Here is a 16,023-nt window from a genome sequence, read left to right as displayed (position 1 = left end):
CAATGTTCCAGCCCGGGCTGGTAGCTGTTTGCGACGTTATCTAGATTGTTCTGTGCAGCCTTTAAATTGAGCGTTCAAGAGTGTGACGAGCATTCTTTGTTCGACGATCGACGAGCACGCTTGTTTCTATCGCCGTCGCCGAGTTGCTTAGTTCTTTTGCGGGCGCAAGTCAGCCTAAATAAAGAGTTTCTTTAGTGCAATCATCGACCCCCTTCATTTGTGTCGTCGACCTCGTCACCACTAAGTGACAATATACATATGCACCCGCCCGCTGCGTATGAATATATTGACGAGTACATTGTTTTGCTTTTATATTTTTTCATGCTTTGTTGTCTTCGGATACACTATGCGTCGGGCTGTTAACAAATTTCGGGACAATCTTCTCTAACATCCGCAGCCAAAACGGCGCGCAAGCACGGTAGTAAGCTAGCTTGCTTCTGCGTCCTTTTAGAGACTTTGCTGACACTGTGTTGAGGCCTCTTCACAAGATGAAAGGGCTGCTTGGTCACACAAATTGAGGCCCACCGGCAAGTTCAGTCAGCGGCCTCTTCTAATACTAGTGTCGAGGGTAAGTGAGTTGCAAGTGTTATTCATTCTTAGCCTATCTGTTCCCAGTCAGCAAACCTTTCCCACTGAATTACGCAGCCCAATGTCAACGTGCCTCTCTGACCGCAAGACGCTTGTGGAAACATGCACCGCTTACTTACGCACACACGTCACACCGCGTTTCCTCAGTGGTTACAGCATTCGACGGTTCGACTGCTGATAGCTCTCCAATTCACTACGGCATTCAGCATAGTTTGATCTATATTCGAAGAAACTGTTGCATCTCCGCAACGCCACGGCGTCCGCCGGGTATTCTGTTAAGAGCAATGATCGCACCAAACGTGGCCGCCTTGCATTTGGCGTTCATCGAAGTGCGATGACAGCGGCTGAGATCGAACAGAGGCCCTCGCACCATGCCAGGCACGTGAGGATCATATCATGATTCTCCTTGTCTAACTTTCCTGTCGTCTCCATGTCAACGTAGAAGGCGCGACGACGACGGCTTCTTCCTCTTCTCCAGGAGGAAATGTGGCGTACGCCAGCTATGAAGACCACGAGGCCTAACGACCGCCTCATCGCCGCCGAGTATCGCTACTCACCTCGAATCCAGCGAATCCGGCCCTCTGTAATCGGCAAGGTTCTGTCAGATAAACAGCAAACCTAACCTCAAGGACTTTCTCCTTGCCTTTATAGGGGTCTTAAGAGCCTCAATAATTTTGTTTGAATTTTTCCACTATGGCATGCGGAGTCCCAAAGCACTAAGTCCGAGCCTGTATTATCTCACACGCATTGACTAACATGCATTCGTTCCATCTCCGCATTATTTTAAACACCAGGCTGCATTGATATCAAGTCTTCCTTTGGCCCATCATTATTGATGTGCCTACATACCTGACTAGCGACCCAAGGTATCCAGGTTGAAATAATTCAATCTCAGACCAGCTTCCCAAGCTGACAGATTCTACCTATCCTGCCATCTCATGTGGTTTCGTGACCAGAGTAAAACGAGGGGGCCGTGGCTGCACAGTACGAAAGAAAAACGAACAACTACTGAGGGGGAGTTTCAGTGCGACGGCAACGTTCCTACAGGAGCACGTTTCTGCCGCTTGTCTTCGCCCTAATGCAGACAAGTACTTTTGTCGAAACTTTGGCTTGCGTACCGAGGCTTCCCCTTATTTCCTGTAATTTCGAGGTGGTACACAATCCGCTGCCCAACTGATGTCACTCCATTAGCCAACTACCGCCTGCCAGTCACGATTTCTCGTTGATTTGGACGCTTGATTTTCTAGCGGGACTTTATAGCTTTTGAGCTAAAACAATTATTGAGGCAGATGTTGAATGAGAATGATTAACCGAAAGAGTCATTTTACATGTTGTAATACGTAAAGGGAGAAGAGCAGGCGCTCTCAGCCATGACAATGGATCTTCCATTATTTGGTTTTTGAATACAGCGAAATTCTTGAAACAACACAGAACACAAATTTGCAATCTACGTTCTCTATTATTCCGTGTGTTGCGCCAAAAAGGCAACTATGCAAGAACATGGTATCATCGACATATACAATCACGAAACGATTTTACGCGTGGTTCCTGTGATGATGAACAATCACTGTTTCTTGTGGTGTCAAAAGACCGTGGCTACTGCGCGGTTTCAGCTTGTAAGAGTTCGCTCAATTGGACGTGAGCTTTTTGATTCTCCGCGCTCAAACTTCTAGAGGCCCCGCGTCGCCTTAAACTGACGAGGCTTCATCTTGTCTTTTTATCCTTAAGCCTCTGAAGGGGGAGGGGGTGCAGATATTTTTTCAGCGGAATCTTCAGTCTCAGAGCTTCAGCTCCCTTCTTCGCCGAGTGTCGGCGAACAACTTTCAAGCCCTCGTTAGAGTAAACTATGAAAGAGCAGTTTTGGTAGGCATTTAGCTAGTCTGCACGTAATGCTTGCACATTATAACAAATGTTGGACTGGATCGGATTCGAGCCGATCGGGTTCGAAACTGGCTACTCCAGTTCAACTGCTCAGCCATCGTGGCGGGCGGCTTCGCTCAATATAACCAGGTTCAAACAGGGTTTAGCCTCCGCGTTTTTTCTATTTGCTTAAAATGAAGTCTCGGAAACTTATGCGTCGAAGAATTCTTACGTTCATTCCAGTGTAAAGGTTGAAACAATGCTTTTTTTTTTGACGTACAACGGGCTAAGTTCACAACAATGTGCGGTAGACTATCAAATAGCAGGCATATGCGGGCAACTTTGCGTCGTAACAAGAGTTTTAAGTATATTGTCTTCTTTTAATTTAGGAGGAGCAAGGCGATAACGTTCAGCATCGACGGTACCAAGAGTCAAATGGTGCAGCTGGTACTTGACATGGCGAAGGCCTTCCAAGCCGGTATTATTCATCGGGAGTAAGTTTGTTTTTCGAATGTTTGTGGCGTCGTGTGATGCGTTTCATCATCTTAACATTGTGGTCGTCGACAGAATTTTTTACTGAGGGGCCGAGGAGGGGAAACCTCGTTGCATCACAGCAGGTGAGAATATGGAGCACCCCCGCCTACCTTGCCAGTGGGGCCGAATAAACATTCGATAAAATGTTTTGTCAAGGATGTCAGTGGGGGAAAATAGAGTACGAGAGGAGGAGGCAGGGTAGTTCTGCTAGGGAGGAGTTCCGTTTTTTCGCCCCCCTGCCGACATCGATGTCTAACTTAGCTTTACTTTGGCCGATATCGGGTCTAAGCTGTTGTGTAAGCGTCATACCATCTTTGTAGCAACTTTAATTTCTGAGGTTACGTCACAACTGGCCCGTCGGGCGTGCAGTGCTTCACGCCTTATTTAACCAGCAAAAGACATTAAGCTTTAAATGACTGGACCACTTTAAAAAGATAGTTTTATGTTTCGCTCTTAATTTGTTTGTTGTGTGTGTGTGTGTGTGTGTGTGTGTGTGTGTGTGTGTGTGTGTGTGTGTGTGTGTGTGTGTGTGTGTGTGTGTGTGTGTGTGTGTGTGTGTGTGTGTGTGTGTGTGTGTGTGTGTGTGTGTGTGTGTGTGTGTGTGTGTGTGTGTGTGTGTGTGTGTGTGTGTGTGTGTGTGTGTGTGTGTGTGTGTGTGTGTGTGTGTGTGTGTGTGTGTGTGTGTGTGTGTGTGTGTGTGTGTGTGTGTGTGTGTGTGTGTGTGTGTGTGTGTGTGTGTGTGTGTGTGTGTGTGTGTGTGTGTGTGTGTGTGTGTGTGTGTGTGTGTGTGTGTGTGTGTGTGTGTGTGTGTGTGTGTGTGTGTGTGTGTGTGTGTGTGTGTGTGTGAATACGCGAACGGCAATATATTTTGCTTCCTTCGTTGCTTGATGGTTTCTTTCGCTCTGGGTATAACGAACTTCCTTTGTTTAGCACTGCTAGTACATTTTAGTGAGAAGATTTGGTTACACCAGACATTAGCTGGATAAACAACGCCTAAGAGCTTTAGGCTGTGAGGTGGCGGCTACCTCCGGCTGGTGCTGCACAGCGTTCTCTATCCATTGCAATCCTTTTAAGTTGAAGGTCAGCGCTTCAGGCATTTTCGCTGGAGTCACTTTCAGTGCTTCAAGCTTATTGTCGCGCACCACACCTCGGTCTCATTATGTCACGTAAAGATTCCTCGCTCGGCAGCACACTGGACGAGAGCATAGTTTTGTGTACACCGCCGTCGCACCCGGTGAGTGTGCAAAGCAGCCTCTGCACCTGTCATAGCTTTGCAGTAAGGCAGCTTCTGTACCATCCATGCACGCTAATGTTTTCAGTTGTTTACCTTTAGGCAACAACATGAAGACTCCTGTTCAAGAGAGAACCCGGTGCTGCGGGCAGAATATCGAGAAAATGCTGATTAGCCGTACAGGTTTTGTGTCACATGCGGAGTCGCGGAATGAAAAAGTGAATGAAACTGTTGTAAAATTCAATCACCCCTTCTCGTATTAGCACTGCCCTCCTTTTTTTGCGAACATCCTATATCCGTGCACTACGTACCAAGCGAGCGCCCTCCCGTTTCCCACGGCCGGTCCTGAAAAAAAAAAAAAAGCTTTTTTTTTTTCATAAGCGTAATCTCAGTGTACGGGTGTATCCAAGCCAATGTGAATGGGTTTTTCTTTGCTCACTCTCCCCATCGTCTACCATTCTACTGCTCGACAGTGTCCAGGAGAGTTGCGGTTTTGCATACAGTATGAATTCGTACACCGTGCAAAAGAGGATTGAGGTCGTTCAAAGGCACATGTCCAGAGGTAAGAACGTGTGTCCAACTTCTCGTGAGCTCTAGCTAGATCGAATTGAGTCCGTGAATGAGACTAGAAATACAAAGTCGAGCAAAGGATGGCGAGCTGCATGATCAGCTGACAGTGATTGACGCCATGGTTCTGAACAGCGCGACGAGCTGAAGAACGGATGCGGTGACCACGGTATGGAGCCGGATTCCGACGAATAATTAGAGTTTTGCAATGACTGAAAGGACTAAGGTAGCAGAGAAACAGCCTTAATCACAAATTACTTAAGCTAAAACAGCGTAAACCGTTGGTGCAGACTGCACTGCAGTCTTTCTATGGTCGCCATTTTTAAGGCCAAAGCCTTATTTGGCTACGCTTGCGAAATCATGCCCGTAAAAGGGGGAGCAAAATAAGAAAGTAAAATGCAACGTGTGGTATGATGTCACATTAAGATGGGCTGCAAAAGTTTTTATTTATTTATTTATTTATTTATTTATTTATTTATTTATTTATTTATTTATTTATTTATTTATTTCATTACCCTCAAGGCCCGAAAGCATTTCAAAGTGGAGTGGGATACAAACATGAAAGTCAAAATTAAATACAGCAGTAAAATAAACATACATAGCAAATATAAGTGCGGTTCACGGGGAAAAAGCAAAAAGGTCCCATGTATAATAGAAAGGAACTTCATAATATAATGGCATAAAGTAAGATAAAATAGACAACCAGACAAGTATGCAAAGCGTAAGCAGACCTATTGCAAACAAGGAAACAAACGACAAAAAAATACACTCGACGCAGTATTATGCGCCTGCAGAAAGAATAAGAACATCCATTTTGAAAGACTGCAGTGAGAATAAAATGGGGTAAAAAAAAAAACGATGACAATGCAACACTATCTTACGTTTATGGCACTAGCAGGCTATATTATAGCAGCTTCGAAATTAAAATTATTGGATATTTCGACAATATGGGGGAAATTCATTCCAACTTGCTAATTTGCTGGGGATGAATGAATTGTAGAAATGATTGGTGTGGCATGAAGGAAAACGAACCCTATGACGATGGTCGATGCGAGCTGAAAGGTAACAATACTGGGTTATCAATTTATTCTTAACAATGGGGTTGTCATGACATATCTTATGAAACAAGCAAAGACGGAATATATTTCGACGCTGTGATAGCATTGATAATGAGAAGCTTGCTTTCATGGCAGTGATGCTGGTGTTACGATGATAATTAAAGAGAATGAATCGAGCTGCCCGGTTCTGTACAGATTCAAGTTGATGGATGAGCGTCTGTTGACTGGGGTCCTAGATTGATGCAGCATGTTCCAGTGTAGTAGGAACTAAATATTTGTAAAGCAGTAATTTTTTACGACTAGAACAAAGCTGAAAATTGCGGAGTATGTATCCTAACATGCGATTAGCGTCGTTGGTTACATGGTTAACGTGCATCTTCTAGGAAAAATTCGAAGAAATAGATATACATAGATATTTGTAATAAGGCACATATTACAGGTTGCTAGTGTTTAGATGATATTACGGCAATGTAGCATTACGGCGGGAAACATGCATGGATGGCGTGCATGGTCAGGCAGCCAGACGCGTCGTCATGCGGCCACACTGTTTGAAGCCATAACTGCCACAGACGATCAGGCCCTGTTGTTTTTGTTTATAAAAAGTAATTGATTTCCTGTAATCAAATAGAGAAAAAATGTAATTGAATAACCCGAACTGTTACTGTTTGAAAAACGCAATCAATTAAATTGAATATAACACAATCTAATTATTTACAAATTAATTATTACAAGTAATCATTTACGTACAACTGTGCATATCACGCACGTTTCCTATCCGTATGGCCTATCAGTTCATGAGTACGTGCCTGCTTTTCTGTCTCTACTTGTGCTGTAGGAGGGTTGAAATCTGGGTCAGTTGGTACACAGTCTGAGGACCCCTGCTGATAGTAGGGGACTTTAACGCGCATCACACAGCATGGGGGTATAGATACACGCAGGTAAAAGGACGCGAACTATGGAACAGCATTCAGCAGAATGGCTTATTGCTTCTGACGGATCCCCTGAAACCAACCCGCCAGGGTAACAGCGTTTTGATAGACACATCTCCGGACTTAACTCTAACCGGAGGCTGCATTTACGCCACGTGGTGCAACACAGGTGAAAATTTAGGCAGCGACCATAAAATTATAGAAATCGTAGTAGATAACGGCCCACCGGTCGTCCGCACCAAAAAGGCAACGTTGGTGAACTGGGAGGCTTTCCGAAATGGCCACACAGGTGACGAGGAAGGCATAAGTAACATTGACGATTGGAATAAAAAGGTCATTCAGTCGGTCAACGAAGCAACGGAGGAGGTGGAGGTTGACGAAGACATTGAAGGAGTAGACCGTCACATGGTCAGTCTCTGGCGTAAGAAGAAGGATCTAGAAACGAGACTCAAACAGAAAAGAGGGAATAGGAACTTGCGCAGAGAATTGGCAGCTGCTTAACAAAGAAATTGAAGAATATGCGCTTGTTTTAACGAGGCAAAACTGGGGCAGCATTTGTGAAAAACTGGACAGGAATATCGGGAAGGCAAGTACGTGGCACTTACTTCGGCATCTTCTAGATCCCGACAAATCTAAACTGGATGCCAGGCAGCAAATTCACAGGCTAATACATACCTTTGACGGGACCGCGGCTACTCTCATAGCCCAAGTGCGAGACCGGTATTTGAACTGTGCAGAGGGTATAGGCCAACAAATGCCTGATTACAAGGGCCAGGAAAACCCGGAGCTAGATAGCCCGATAACGGTTGCCGAAGTCCGGGCAGAAATAGACTGAGAACAAAGACTGCTGCAGGTCCGGACAGAGTCAACAATCGAATGCTAAGAAACTTGGACGACACGTCGATCCGACACCTGGCAGCATTCATGCAGGAGTGTTGGGAGGCCGGTCGGCTGCCGGCGACATGGAAGGCTGCAAACCTCGTATTCCTCCCGAAGCCGGGGAAGCGGCCGGGTTTCGAACACTTGCGTCCGATCTCGCTCACGTCATGCGTGGGGAAACTAATGGAGCATGTTGTTCAGGCCCGGCTGAGCCGGGTTTTGGAGGACAACGATATCTATCCGAACACCATGATAGGATTTAGACCACATTTGGCCGCATGCGATGTCATGCTGCAGCTAAAAGATCAGATCATTTACAATTCAACAGTAGACACCAGGGTGGTCGTTGGTCTAGACGTGTCAAAAGCTTTTGACAACGTGAAGCACTCGGCTATTCTGCAGAATCTCAGTGCATTAGATGTTGGAGTTCGCACGTGCAACTACATACGCGACTTCCTCAGCGATAGAACGGCAACTATCAGTATGGGGGGACACGTGAAACACTCGGCTATTCTGCAGAATCTCAGTGCATTAGATGTTGGAGTTCGCACGTGCAACTACATACGCGACTTCCTCAGCGATAGAACGGCAACTATCAGTATGGGGGGACACACAGTGGAAGGTATTCGACTGGGAAACAAAGCCACGATCGGTGTTGTCCCCGACGCTGTTTAATATCGCCATGATTGGTCTCCCCGCAAAACTAGAGGAAATTCAAGGGCTGCACCATACATTATATGCAGATGACCTGACTCGGTGGATGTGCAGGGGCATTGACGGTGAAATTGAACAGACACTCCAGCGGGCAATCGAAGTTATAGAAAGATACTTAGAACCTATCGGGCTCAGATGTTCGGCCGAGAAATCGGAAGCGCTCATTCTCACGTCAATGCGATCGCCCCATCGTCGGCGTATAAAGCAGGATAACCCGGAAATAACACTCAGAGTCAACGGTAACGTTATACCAACGGTGGCAAGCATTAGAGTTCTGGAATCACGAATTCTGGCCAACGGCAGGAACTCGGAAACGATACAGAGGCTAGACGCTAGCACCAGTCAAACCTGTAGACTCCTGAAGCGGATCGCAAACAAACATGCGGGCATGAAAGAAGCTAACCTCCTTAGGCTAGTCCAATCTTTTATAATCAGTAGGATAGTCTACGTGGCGCCGTATTTACGGCTTCACAAGGCAGAAAAGGAGAAACTTGACGTTCTCATTCGTAAAGGGATAAAAACGGCACTAGGTTTGCCACCCAATACATCGACAAACAAGATTATGAGACTAGGGGTTTCCAATACCCTCGAAGAGCTCATTGAAGCTGCAAGGACTTCACAATACCAGAGACTGTTGCGCAGTCGTACTGGTCGAAGCATTTTGGAAAACCTGGGGTATGAGCCGCAAGCATGCTCCAGACGTACAGAAAGAGTACCTAGACAAGTTAGGGACAAATTAAAAATACCTCCGCTCCCCTAAAACATGCACCCCGTTTACCAAGAGAGCGCGAGAAGTGATAGAGCAACAGCGCTGCAAGCCCGTTTTGAGGGAAGACAGGACGTCTTATATACAGATTCCGCACAATGCGCGAACGGTAGGGGACGTGTTTCAGTAGCAACTAGAGAAGACGGGGGCTCGGTAGTTTGCTGCAGCACCCGAAATTCGACCACAACGGAGGCAGAAGAGATGGCCATCGCGCTAGCTCTAACACAATAACAGCTCAAAATTATAGTTACAGACTCGAAATCAGCGATTAGAAACTTTGACGCGGGCCGCATTTCGGTCATAGCAGTAAGAGTGTTGGCCAGTGGTCCACCACCGGCAGAGCAGGTCGCGCTCATTTGGACACCGGCGCACCAGGGGTTGAGGGGGAACGAGAAAGCGCGCGTACTGGCCCGAGGATTAGCTACATTCCGGGATCCCAGTGAAGACTTTTGCGCAACCCCGTACCCCTTGCGCGATGAAGAGCCCCTACAGTTCGACGATGACCTTAACACCTACCAAGATATCCTAAATCATTACAAATTAGGCAGATCAGTACTACCAAAAGCGTGTAAGCAACTCACCAAAAGCGAGGAGGTTATGTGGCGTAAGCTACAGACTGGAGTATTCCCGAACCCCCAGCTTTACAGCAAGTGGCACCCGGAAATTTTAGCCCCAGGTGCAAACGTTGCGATGGCATAGCGGACATGATCCATATGATATGGACGTGACCTAGATTTGGAGAACCTGACAGAACAGATGAGTCCTGGGAGGCACTACTTCTCAAGCAGGACGAAAAAGGGCAACGAGAAGTCATCCGTCTTGCTCTGGCCGCTGCTCAGATCCAAGGGGTCCAGGTCGACGGCTGAGGGGGAGGACATGGTTGGGACAGAGCTTCGCCTCGGTTCCTCACCAGCCTTTTGACGGGTGCAATAAATGTTATTTCTCTCTCTCTCTAGAGAATAAAAACCAGCCAGCGTGTGTACATCGTATTCCTTCGTCCTCGTCCCTTGGCTGGTTTTTATTCTCTAAGATTGGGCTGTAGACCTAGCCACTAGTCACATGCAGTGTGGCTAGGCCGGTTTACTTGGCCTCGCTGCTGCTGGCACATGTTAACAAGGCTGGAATAAACTTGTCCTGTTGGCATCTAAAAGAACCTATTTCCTTGTTTCTCTCGTCACCACCTATTTTGATTCCCTTAATGTTCGCTCCTAGCCGCTTAATCAATTACCATGAACAGACCTCCTCAATTTGAAGACTAAAGGAACTCGATATAACTGCAAACTCAGCAATACAGCCTTATGAAGAATCAAACCTTCTCTACATTTGAGGGCGTACCATTCAAGCAGTTGGCAGTGATTACAAGGTACCAGACTCAGTCGGCACTTCACTATAGGGGTCCTGAGATAGAAGAATGACTTTTCGGGCCAAATTGGATGTCATGTCTAACGACTATGTGAGATGACTGGAAAAGGGCGTTTATTTGTGCTACGCCCTTCAAGAATGCGGCTGAGATATCGTTCTTTTTTTAAGCCTGATTGCGCATATACTAGAACGCTATCTGCTAACAAATCGTTTGTACAACGCAGGGACATCACAGAGGAGTTGATCGAGGACTGTGCATCCTTGGCAGAGTGCCCTCCTGTGAATTTACTTCTGCGATGTGCGGGACCCAGATTCAGCGACTTCGTGGTGCCACAGTGCAGCTACGCCTACCTGCACATGGAACCAAAGTCTTGGGAAGCCATTGCGTTCTTCGACTGGATCTGGATGGTTCTTATGTACCAGCTGCACTGGCCTTCTATAGCGGTAAATTTCCTACATTCCAACTGAGGTTTCGTGAACCTGGGTGTACTTGAAGAATGTCGCCACAATCAATACTTTCTTAGCAAAGTAAGAAATTAGCATACTAAATCCCGATATGTATTTTTTATTATCGCTAAACTAAAGGAGCTGTCAAACTGTACAATGTATTGCACAAAGTAAAATAATCAACCTGCACCTGTAAGGTTCGCGGCCATGTAGAACTGATTTCGTTCGCACAGCGCGATTACGAACACGGACAAGGCAGGATGCGCCGCAGTCTGCTTGAAAAAATCGCACCCTGGAAGAAGTGAATTCTCACTTTCAATGCGAAAGTATTTATTCACATTAGCACATCGCGTCACCAGAGCACGCCGACACAGCGTGTCTGCAGATTGTGTGGACAGAGTTTGTCATGCGAGCGTATCCGCAAGTAACTGTCAATAATCCACCGCATGGGTGATTAATATGATAATACCCCATCTAATGTGCAGTCTAATTTGAGTATGGCCAACATGATGGTGACCTCTAAATTTGAATGGGCCACACCCAAAGTTTGTACCTCTGGACCCAAAAATTTGACATGATAAAAGTTTGACCAACATGGACGTCGAACCTATGTGATTATGGCCATTTCAATGGTGACGTCCAGTGTTGGACGTGTCCCGCACAAAGTATGGCCTTATGTACTCTAGAAATTAGACCTTGTCAGAATTCCAGCAAAATCGATGTTTAACCTAATTCGACTAGGATGAATTCTGATAGCCGCCGAGTCTTGGATGGGCCAACCCCGAGTTTCAGGCTCTATTAACCACACATGTTTGGTTTCGTGCGAATTTCACCAATATTTGTGTATAGCCAAATTTCGACCCAGTTGTGACTTGCAAATTTAGGTGGACCACGCCAAATATTTAGCGCAAGATCAGGCCCCGGCAGCCGCTTTTTGATCGAAGGCGAAAAGCAGGAGGCCTGTGGGATGTGCGATAGAAGTGCGTATTAGGAACCCCTGGTGGTCGATATTTTCAGCTGTTCACAACGGCGTCTCCCACAATATCAGCTGCTTTGTGACGTTAAACCGTACAAACGAAACCAAACCCGAAATGTAGCCCCTCAGGATACTCAATCAGTCTGAGTTTGGACAAATTTATTGTCTAATCTAAATTCAGTATGGCCAAATCAATGATTAAATCAATGAAAATGATGAAATCAATAATGACCGTCATATTGAAATGCTTGTGTGGCGTCAGAAGAGAATACGCGGTGCAGCGTCGTCTGCAGTGCAGGCTGCAAAAAGGACACGTCTCTCTTTTGTGGACGATTGACACAGTGGTCGTTTCTCATGCAGAAGTGCTTGATGATGTTACCACACGAAAGCGATATGTTTTGGTTTGGTTTGTGAGTTTTAACGTCCCAAAGCAACTCAGGCTATGAGAGACGCCGTAGTGGAGGACTCCGGAACTTTCGACCACCTGCAGGTTCTTTAACGTGCACTGACATCGCACAGCACACGGGCGCCTTGCTTTTCGCCTCCATCGAAAAGCGACCGCCGAGGCCGGGGTTCGATCCCGCGTCCTTGGGCATAGTAGTCGAGCTCCCTAACCACTGCGTCACCGCGGCGGGGTGCACGAAAGCGATATAGAGTAACGAATGTTTTCCTCGGCATAAGGCGCACGTTCAGTAAGTGGGCTGCATGTTTAGGTTCCTTAGCTTATCGACGCACTGATCTGCCGCATTAGATCGGCGACTACGCCAGCACGACCAACGGTCACCTGTCACCATAATGTGAGGTTCTTGGTCTTGCGACGCCGGCGGAACTTATCAGCGAAAGGTTACCTGATCTGTTTTGGTCGAATCGGAGGCAGAGTGAGAACTTGACACCTGATGAGTTGCATGGAAAGCTGTGCTTGTCTGTAGCTTAATCGTGTCAGAAAAAGGAAAACAAGCTGCTACATTTTATATGTTCCCCTTTCACACATCGGCAGCGACCTTGACTAGAAATGTTAGTCGGCGCCGAACTGCCAACCCATTCCACGACGAGTAGGCCTAACGTGAGTACGTGGGGTTCGGGTCTACAGTTTCGACGATTCCGGAGTGTGCATTCACATATGACCTTCGAGTGTAGCTCTGGTAGTAGTGACACCAAATCGATCACTGCTTACATCACAAAGCGCGTACACATTCAGCGGGAAGCGTCGATGAGACCCTGTCTGGCGAGCGCAGCGGGTAGCAGTCGGCGCCGCTTGTAGGTACCCAGAGCAGGCAGGGGACGTAGCATCCACGGCGCTTCTTGCAGAGCAGTTGCAGTTTTTGAACGAATAAAGGTGCAACCGGTGCGAAAATAAGTGAATAGCTTTAATATTGCTAGCTCAGCTTGCATTTTATGCCTTGCAAACAGCACCATACATCCAGTTGATCATTAGAAAAGCTATGTAAACAAAAACGCTGAGGCAGGGGCCCGCGCATTCGAAATTGGCAAATCGGAGCTTCCTGTTGGATTTTAGGGTTCAAGCACTTAATTCTAAATGGTGCATGATTACGTTGAAGAACTCACGAGTCCTTTGCCGAAGACGCCCTTGAAAAACGCAAGATGAGGCTAGGAAGTCGATCGCGGTCGCGCGCGCGGCTGCAGGAGAGACGAGACGGAGACGATGGAGGATGAGAGGCTCTCGTTGGGTGCATGCAGTTAACCGCATTCGAATCACGTTGGTTCTTGCGATGATGGGAGTGAAGCGACGGCGCATGCTGCCATGCGCTGGCCGTGGTCAGACTGAACATAGTTTTGGAAAAATGCTTTACCAGCCAAAAATAATTATGTTTGAATAACACGAGCATATAAAGCAAGTCAAGGGGTGCCGAATCGTCTAACGTTTTCCTTTTCCTTTATTGTCGCAAGGTATGATCTCGCGTCAACTTATGTTTTTTTTTCCTCTTGTTTTGAACCGAAAGGGCAACGGGCAATATCTTATCAATCAGCAACACAACGCTAACCCTTCCCTCCCTCGCCGCGCGCACGGCGGAAGGAAACGCCGAGCATGTGCCTTTTTATATTCGGGAGCGCTTGTTGGCAAACACGGCAAGAATAATATGTATCTGATTGTATACTTAAATAAAAGAGCATGAGGCTATCAATTTCGTCTTCCCCGACAATTTCTATACGAAGCTCAAAACTAGACCGGGGATCACTGAGGTCGCATATTATAATGAATGCTTGTCAAAAAAAAAAGAAAAAAGAATATGTGAATAAAATAATTTTACTGAAAAAAGACTATCAGTGACAACCGTCCACGGCGTACATTCAAGAGTCAACCAATATTTCGAATGTATCAGAAGACATGGGGATGGTATATCGTTGTGACGTCGTCGACCAATGTTAGCCAGAAAATAAAGCTGCTTTCGATATTCGCAATAAAAATTAATTTTAAAACTATATACTACGCCGAAAGAGCTCACATTTTCAGGATTTATAATATAACGTGCGTGGAATTAAATGCAATAATCAGTTTATGCTCAATTTCAGCAGCCATGACCACTTTAAATATCGCGTCCAGCCCTGATAGGCGTAGCTTAATTGTTCCCTTTAATTTTGTTGCGTCGGTAAGGTTTTTGAGGACAGGAAAGGTGTAGTATCTGTTTCACTTCTCGGTCTACACCTATAATTGCAGTTACAAAAGCGCAAAATTGTGGTATATATGTCGTCGATTCGAAAAGCTATTAAAAGCTATTAGCTAATAGGAAGGTAGCTGGATTCTAACGGGGCGCGAAATGACGTGATACATCCCGAACTTTGCACAAAGGTCGTCAGAAATTTGATACGAAACCACGGCCGCGTTTGCTTTTCTACATGTTTTTCTCTATTATGAGCTTCGGAAAAGGCGAAAGCAACTTTCTCGCTCATGGCTGTCAAACGTCTGTTACACTGCAGCTGAAGCATTTCCACTATAGTAATCGCTCTTTGCATGCTGTTATTTTTTTTTTTTTGCTTTCCCTACAAAATGGCAGGCGGTAAAGGACACACACATCAAGGCTGTGAAGTCCAAGAACTCTACGCAGAGTTTTCTTCGTCAGCGAACATTTATGCTGCTCCTTGAGTCACGGAGGATGGCGTACATCGCTGAGCTCTCCGACGGATTCATATGCCCAAGCTCTCTGTACGTGCATTAGCCTTCAACTTTCATCACTAAACGGCTGTTGAACAAGCGATTTTGTTATAATAAGTGATCATTAATAAAGACCACTGGCACCAAGCGATTGTATCGCCACCGAGCTTGGCCTGCCCCATGTTGAAGTTTATTTACTCAATAATGAGAGGGAACATCGAGATAAAAAGCTCCCACGAGCTTCACAGGTTCTCGAGCCCCGAAACGGGACGGCAACACTCCAATCAAACATAAAACAACAAATACATGTGTACGTAAAAACCTTGTGTCTCTGTAAGACTAAAAGGAACCGATAGAATACTATGACTAATGGCGCAACGGGGAGAGCTCGCAGCAGTAGCGTTACTAGATGATCATGAGATGCATTTCAATTTCTAAACTGCTCACTTAATTGAGAAACCCTGTTTTGAAGATTAGTGAGACACTTCCTTGGGACAACTGGTATACAGGGTTACTTCTATTAACCATTTGCAAAGTAACGATAAATGGGCCTGTTCGGTCTTTTAACTTAAGATGTACGGCAAGGCAGATATAATCTAAAATATAGAGCTTGGTGATTAGATGAATAATTGCCTAAAATATTAAAATATTGACACGTTCCACGGTGAGGCAGTAGGAAGAAGAAGTAGAATGACGGAAGCCTGAAGGCTGTGTCGCTGGCGATACGCTGACCTTTCCGCGGCGTCCCAATCCAGTCCCAACTAGTGTTATCCACCGTAACTACGGATCCCTTCGTATTCAACTTCTCTACTTTATTATTAAAAGAAAATATTTCTAAGTTGAAGGCTCTCGGCATCAAAGTTTCGCCCTCTTTTTAAGATTTTCTTATAGGCAGTGTGGTACAAAATACCAAACTCCAAAAAAAACACATTTGAGGTGATTTTCAGCTGACTTCTGGCTATTGCATAACCATAAAATGGCCTCTGGTTCATTTTTATGC

At 45.9% G+C, this 16,023-nt stretch overlaps 1 protein-coding gene across 2 annotated transcripts in view; it reads left to right on the top strand.

Annotated features, from left to right (window-relative positions):
• The window catches only part of LOC146177531 (dehydrodolichyl diphosphate synthase complex subunit Dhdds-like), a 55,041-nt gene extending 39,844 nt beyond the window's left edge, over nt 1-15,197 (top strand). For both annotated transcript variants that reach the window (XM_084580507.1, XM_084580506.1), the window contains 3 exons: nt 2,838-2,942; nt 10,713-10,932; nt 14,926-15,197. In XM_084580507.1, the coding sequence (XP_084436633.1) occupies nt 2,838-2,942; nt 10,713-10,932; nt 14,926-15,087 (487 nt within the window). In that variant the 3' untranslated portion in view covers nt 15,088-15,197. The remainder of the gene's footprint in view (nt 1-2,837; nt 2,943-10,712; nt 10,933-14,925) is intronic.
• The last annotated feature ends 826 nt before the right edge of the window (nt 15,198-16,023 follow it).

Source organism: Amblyomma maculatum, chromosome 10, assembly GCF_055883805.1.
Source record: "Amblyomma maculatum isolate TAMU_Amacu chromosome 10, ASM5588380v1, whole genome shotgun sequence".
Taxonomy (NCBI): Eukaryota; Metazoa; Arthropoda; class Arachnida; order Ixodida; family Ixodidae; genus Amblyomma; species Amblyomma maculatum.
Note: the sequence above shows the minus strand (reverse complement) of the source record. Positions and strands in the feature narration are given on the sequence as shown.